The sequence below is a fragment of the Scardinius erythrophthalmus genome, assembly GCF_964197995.2.
Source record: "Scardinius erythrophthalmus genome assembly, contig: HAP1_SCAFFOLD_519, whole genome shotgun sequence".
Lineage (NCBI taxonomy): Eukaryota > Metazoa > Chordata > Actinopteri > Cypriniformes > Leuciscidae > Scardinius > Scardinius erythrophthalmus.
The window spans coordinates 5750-12500 of NW_028296099.1; the positions used below are offsets into that span (position 1 = coordinate 5750).

The 6751-nt window shown below is 36.2% G+C and overlaps 1 protein-coding gene across 1 annotated transcript in view; it reads left to right on the forward strand.

Moving 5' to 3' along the window:
* Positions 1–290: 290 nt before the first annotated feature.
* pggt1b (protein geranylgeranyltransferase type I, beta subunit) overlaps positions 291–6751 on the forward strand; it is a gene marked incomplete at its 3' end in the record, with an annotated part of 26042 nt that continues 19581 nt past the window's right edge. The window contains exon 1 of the mRNA XM_081395054.1: positions 291–533. Within this exon, the coding sequence (XP_081251180.1) occupies positions 415–533 (119 nt within the window). The remainder of the gene's footprint in view (positions 534–6751) is intronic.

Consider the following 6751-nt stretch of genomic DNA (forward strand, 5'->3'; position numbering starts at 1 on the left):
GTGTGTGTGTGTGTGTGTTCCTGAGCTGATGTGTGTGTGTGTGTGTGTGTGTGTGTGTGTGTGTGTGTGTGTGTGTGTGTGTGTGTGTGTGTGTGTGTGTGTGTGTGTGTGTGTGTTTTTCCTGAGCTGGTGTGTGTGTTTTTTTCCTGAGCTGATGTGTGTGTGTGTGTGTGTGTGTGTGTGTGTTTTCTCTCAGGGCTGTTCCAGCATGGAGACAAGACTTGTGAAAGAGACTCTGCACTTCCCGAAAATGAACTCAAGTGTTGCGCGTTTAGGGGAAGTTTTTCTTCAGGATGATGGAGGTTTGCAGAGTTCATGTGATCAGCAGCAGAGACTCTTATTTTGGCGCGTGTTTGAGCACCGGAAGCGGAAGTGGCTCGCCGACAGGAGCGTTCCCCTGGTGTTGCTGTGCTGATGATGATGATGATGGCGGATTTTGATCAGGTAGATTTCCTGCGCGAGCGGCACGTGCGGTTCTTCCAGCGCTGTCTGCACGTGCTGCCCGAGAGATACGCGCCGTACGAGACCAGCAGGTACACACACACACACACACACACACACCAGAGAGAGAGAGAGAGAGAGAGAGAGAGAGAGAGAGAGAGAGACTGACCGACCGCGCTTCACACTCCAGTGCTCTCTCTCACACACACACACACACACACACACACACTCCTGTTACTGTGATGAGACTGTATCCGTGTGTGTTTCTTCTGCGTTGAGTTGTAAACTGTTGCAGCGACAATGAGTGCAAATATAAAGTGTTTATTATCACAATCAAATCATTGTTCTCCATTTCATTTTCATCGATCAATATAGTTGACGATCATTATAGATGTATAGTTGATGATCATTATAGATGTATAGTTCATGATCATTATAGATGTATAGTTGACGATCATTATAGATGTATAGTTGATGATCATTATAGATGTATACAGGGTTTTTCCTGGCTCAAAATGAGGCGGAGGTGGTAAAATCGTAACACTAGGGGGGTCCGGGGGCATGCCCCCCCCCGGGAGAAAATTTTGTACATTTTAAAGATAAATTCCTTAATCTGGTGCACTTTGAGTCACTCGAATCTGTTGTTAAAAATGAATAATAATCCACCCGCCAACCACCCATATTCTTTGATTTAGATATCTGCATCTGATCATCACATTACAATTATTCAATTAAGCATGATAATATGGTAACATATCACACTGAAGTAGGCTGATTTAAAATTAACATTTATTTAAATTAAAAGTTCTTTTGGCAAAATTACATTTCCTTTATAGCCTAAACAGAGGCTTTACTCCCTTTAAACTTAAATTGTCAATGTTTCATTTTTGAAAACACTCTTATCGGAATAATTTTTGTACCTTTTATAAAGAGCATTTTCCCCTAATTTTATTTAATGTATGCTCTAAATTTCATTTCAAATGCTTACATTTTATCAATACATTCAATTAAAATAATAAGACACTAGGCTGTTACCAATCAAATTAAATAATTTACATTGAAAAATTATAACTGTATTAAATGAGATTAAGAGATTGTTTTAAATATTTTTTAAGGAATGTTGAAAAGAATGCTACTTTATGAAACTAAACCGCCAGTAGGAGGCGGCAGGCGGCCGTCTTAATGAGCGAGTCATTGAGTCATTCATTTAAACGATTCGTTCAAACGGCTGATTTATTCAGAATGAGGCGGTTTAATAATGGGTAATTGAATCTTTGACTCGAGTGATTAGTTCAAAACGCTGAATCATTCAGTAATGAATCATAGATGTGTGTTGCTGTGAGATGCTCTATGTTTCTATTGTTTGGAACTATTTTCGCTGCTGAAACAGAACAAAAACAGTCATTGCGTCTAAAAATGTAAGTAACTTAATTTTAACTATTTGTTTAACTGTTATGAAATCAATATCTCGGTTTCAATCGTGATGGCATTCAGGAAAACGGAACTCTGGTCGTGTGTAGCCTATATAACTAATATATTATAATTAATATGTTATAAATAACGGCGCGAACCTCAACAGCGCTGTTACCGTCCGTACATTAGGTAAGTTACCATGATGGGAGTTCCGTGTCTTTATTACACTCAACACATTATAATGATTTATCTGTCTTCCACCTTTGATTGAATGGAATGTTGTTATTACTTGGCCCGCTCGGCCCGCGGATTATGATCCGTGCAGCACTATGGACACAAGCGGGAACCGCAACAGAACCGTCACAGTGGAAAAAGTGTATGAGCACGTGACTGTCTGTCCGAGTTTTGTCGAGAGGCGGAGGCGGCACGAAATTTGACGGAGGCGGCCGCCTCATAATTGTCTATGCAGGAAAAACCCTGGATGTATAGTTGACGATCATTATAGATGTATAGTTGACGATCATTATAGATGTATAGTTGATGATCATTATAGATGTATAGTTGACGATCATTATAGATGTATAGTTGATGATCATTATAGATGTATAGTTGATGATCATTATAGATGTATAGTTGATGATCATTATAGATGTATAGTTGACGATCATTATAGATGTATAGTTGACGATCATTATAGATGTATAGTTGATGATCATTATAGATGTATAGTTGACGATCATTATAGATGTATAGTTGACGATCATTATAGATGTATAGTTGACGATCATTATAGATGTATAGTTGACGATCATTATAGATGTATAGTTGACGATCATTATAGATGTATAGTTGATGATCATTATAGATGTATAGTTGATGATCATTATAGATGTATAGTTGATGATCATTATAGATGTATAGTTGATGATCATTATAGATGTATAGTTGATGATCATTATAGATGTATAGTTGACGATCATTATAGATGTATAGTTGATGATCATTATAGATGTATAGTTGATGATCATTATAGATGTATAGTTGATGATCATTATAGATGTATAGTTGATGATCATTATAGATGTATAGTTGATGATCATTATAGATGTATAGTTGACGATCATTATAGATGTATAGTTGACGATCATTATAGATGTATACAGGGTCCGAAATTAACACCCGCCAAGCGCCAAATGCGGGTAGATTTTCCGTTTGGCGAGTATATCTCAAAAGGCTATCCGCCACAGTGGCGGGTGTGAATGTTCATACCAAAATAATAAAATTGTCAGCGCGCCTCCGAGCAGAGAGAGAGAGAGAGAGAGAGAGAGAGAGCGCGAGTGAGTGAGCCCCGGCCGCGCGCGCACACTCACTATTCAGAGCGGACAAGCGTCAAGCTTTCCTGTACTTTATGACAGAGCTTCTTTGCAGCTCAAGTCGGTGGCGGTGTGTAGCCTACGTACAGTTAACGCTCTATCTGTTGACGGCGCTGAGGAAAAAGGATATGTGAAGCTCCCGCCACTGGAAGAAGCGGTCGCCCCAAAAAAGCCGTGCAGAGCGTCTTCAGCACTCGCGGATCCTGCATACTCCGCCGCTGGCCAGGCTGCTTCTGCTTTAAGTTACATATTGGCCGTTCTTTTCTCGATAAAATTAGTTTTCTCATAGCGTTTGCAACGCAATACTCGTTCCCTTATCTCTCAGGGAACCGAGGTTACGTAAGTAACTTAACCGAGGACATTCTGCCTACCCTTCCACATGAGTCAGGAAACAAAACTGACAAAAAAAAAAAAAAAAAAAAAAAAACCTTTGTATTCAACATAATTTGCCTACCTTATAATCTCAATTAAAAGTACTTGAATGAATGTATATGTGACAAAAAAAGGCTGTTTATTATTTTGGCCGGTAAAAAATATGCTTGGCTGGTGGATTTTTTTCGTCTACCAGTCCCCGTGGCAGGTGAGCCAAAAAGTTAATTTCGGACCCTGGATGTATAGTTGACGATCATTATAGATGTATAGTTGACGATCATTATAGATGTATAGTTGATGATCATTATAGATGTATAGTTGACGATCATTATAGATGTATAGTTGATGATCATTATAGATGTATAGTTGATGATCATTATAGATGTATAGTTGATGATCATTATAGATGTATAGTTGACGATCATTATAGATGTATAGTTGATGATCATTATAGATGTATAGTTGATGATCATTATAGATGTATAGTTGATGATCATTATAGATGTATAGTTGACGATCATTATAGATGTATAGTTGACGATCATTATAGATGTATAGTTGACGATCATTATAGATGTATAGTTGATGATCATTATAGATGTATAGTTGATGATCATTATAGATGTATAGTTGATGATCATTATAGATGTATAGTTGACGATCATTATAGATGTATAGTTGACGATCATTATAGATGTATAGTTGATGATCATTATAGATGTATAGTTGATGATCATTATAGATGTATAGTTGATGATCATTATAGATGTATAGTTGATGATCATTATAGATGTATAGTTGATGATCATTATAGATGTATAGTTGACGATCATTATAGATGTATAGTTGACGATCATTATAGATGTATAGTTGATGATCATTATAGATGTATAGTTGATGATCATTATAGATGTATAGTTGACGATCATTATAGATGTATAGTTGACGATCATTATAGATGTATAGTTGATGATCATTATAGATGTATAGTTGATGATCATTATAGATGTATAGTTGACGATCATTATAGATGTATAGTTGACGATCATTATAGATGTATAGTTGACGATCATTATAGATGTATAGTTGACGATCATTATAGATGTATAGTTGACGATCATTATAGATGTATAGTTGATGATCATTATAGATGTATAGTTGATGATCATTATAGATGTATAGTTGATGATCATTATAGATGTATAGTTGACGATCATTATAGATGTATAGTTGATGATCATTATAGATGTATAGTTGATGATCATTATAGATGTATAGTTGACGATCATTATAGATGTATAGTTGACGATCATTATAGATGTATAGTTGACGATCATTATAGATGTATAGTTGATGATCATTATAGATGTATAGTTGATGATCATTATAGATGTATAGTTGATGATCATTATAGATGTATAGTTGACGATCATTATAGATGTATAGTTGACGATCATTATAGATGTATAGTTGATGATCATTATAGATGTATAGTTGATGATCATTATAGATGTATAGTTGATGATCATTATAGATGTATAGTTGATGATCATTATAGATGTATAGTTGATGATCATTATAGATGTATAGTTGATGATCATTATAGATGTATAGTTGATGATCATTATAGATGTATAGTTGACGATCATTATAGATGTATAGTTGATGATCATTATAGATGTATAGTTGATGATCATTATAGATGTATAGTTGATGATCATTATAGATGTATAGTTGACGATCATTATAGATGTATAGTTGATGATCATTATAGATGTATAGTTGATGATCATTATAGATGTATAGTTGATGATCATTATAGATGTATAGTTGACGATCATTATAGATGTATAGTTGATGATCATTATAGATGTATAGTTGACGATCATTATAGATGTATAGTTGACGATCATTATAGATGTATAGTTGACGATCATTATAGATGTATAGTTGACGATCATTATAGATGTATAGTTGACGATCATTATAGATGTATAGTTGATGATCATTATAGATGTATAGTTGATGATCATTATAGATGTATAGTTGATGATCATTATAGATGTATAGTTGATGATCATTATAGATGTATAGTTGACGATCATTATAGATGTATAGTTGACGATCATTATAGATGTATAGTTGATGATCATTATAGACGTATAGTTGATGATCATTATAGATGTATAGTTGATGATCATTATAGATGTATAGTTGATGATCATTATAGATGTATAGTTGATGATCATTATAGATGTATAGTTGACGATCATTATAGATGTATAGTTGACGATCATTATAGATGTATACAGGGTCCGAAATTAACACCCGCCAAGCGCCAAATGCGGGTAGATTTTCCGTTTGGCGAGTATATCTCAAAAGGCTATCCGCCACAGTGGCGGGTGTGAATGTTCATACCAAAATAATAAAATTGTCAGCGCGCCTCCGAGCAGAGAGAGAGAGAGAGAGAGAGCGCGAGTGAGTGAGCCCCGGCCGCGCGCGCACACTCACTATTCAGAGCGGACAAGCGTCAAGCTTTCCTGTACTTTATGACAGAGCTTCTTTGCAGCTCAAGTCGGTGGCGGTGTGTAGCCTACGTACAGTTAACGCTCTATCTGTTGACGGCGCTGAGGAAAAAGGATATGTGAAGCTCCCGCCACTGGAAGAAGCGGTCGCCCCAAAAAAGCCGTGCAGAGCGTCTTCAGCACTCGCGGATCCTGCATACTCCGCCGCTGGCCAGGCTGCTTCTGCTTTAAGTTACATATTGGCCGTTCTTTTCTCGATAAAATTAGTTTTCTCATAGCGTTTGCAACGCAATACTCGTTCCCTTATCTCTCAGGGAACCGAGGTTACGTAAGTAACTTAACCGAGGACATTCTGCCTACCCTTCCACATGAGTCAGGAAACAAAACTGACAAAAAAAAAACAAAAAAAAAAAAAAAAACCTTTGTATTCAACATAATTTGCCTACCTTATAATCTCAATTAAAAGTACTTGAATGAATGTATATGTGACAAAAAAAGGCTGTTTATTATTTTGGCCGGTAAAAAATATGCTTGGCTGGTGGATTTTTTTCATCTACCAGTCCCCGTGGCAGGTGAGCCAAAAAGTTAATTTCGGACCCTGGATGTATAGTTGACGATCATTATAGA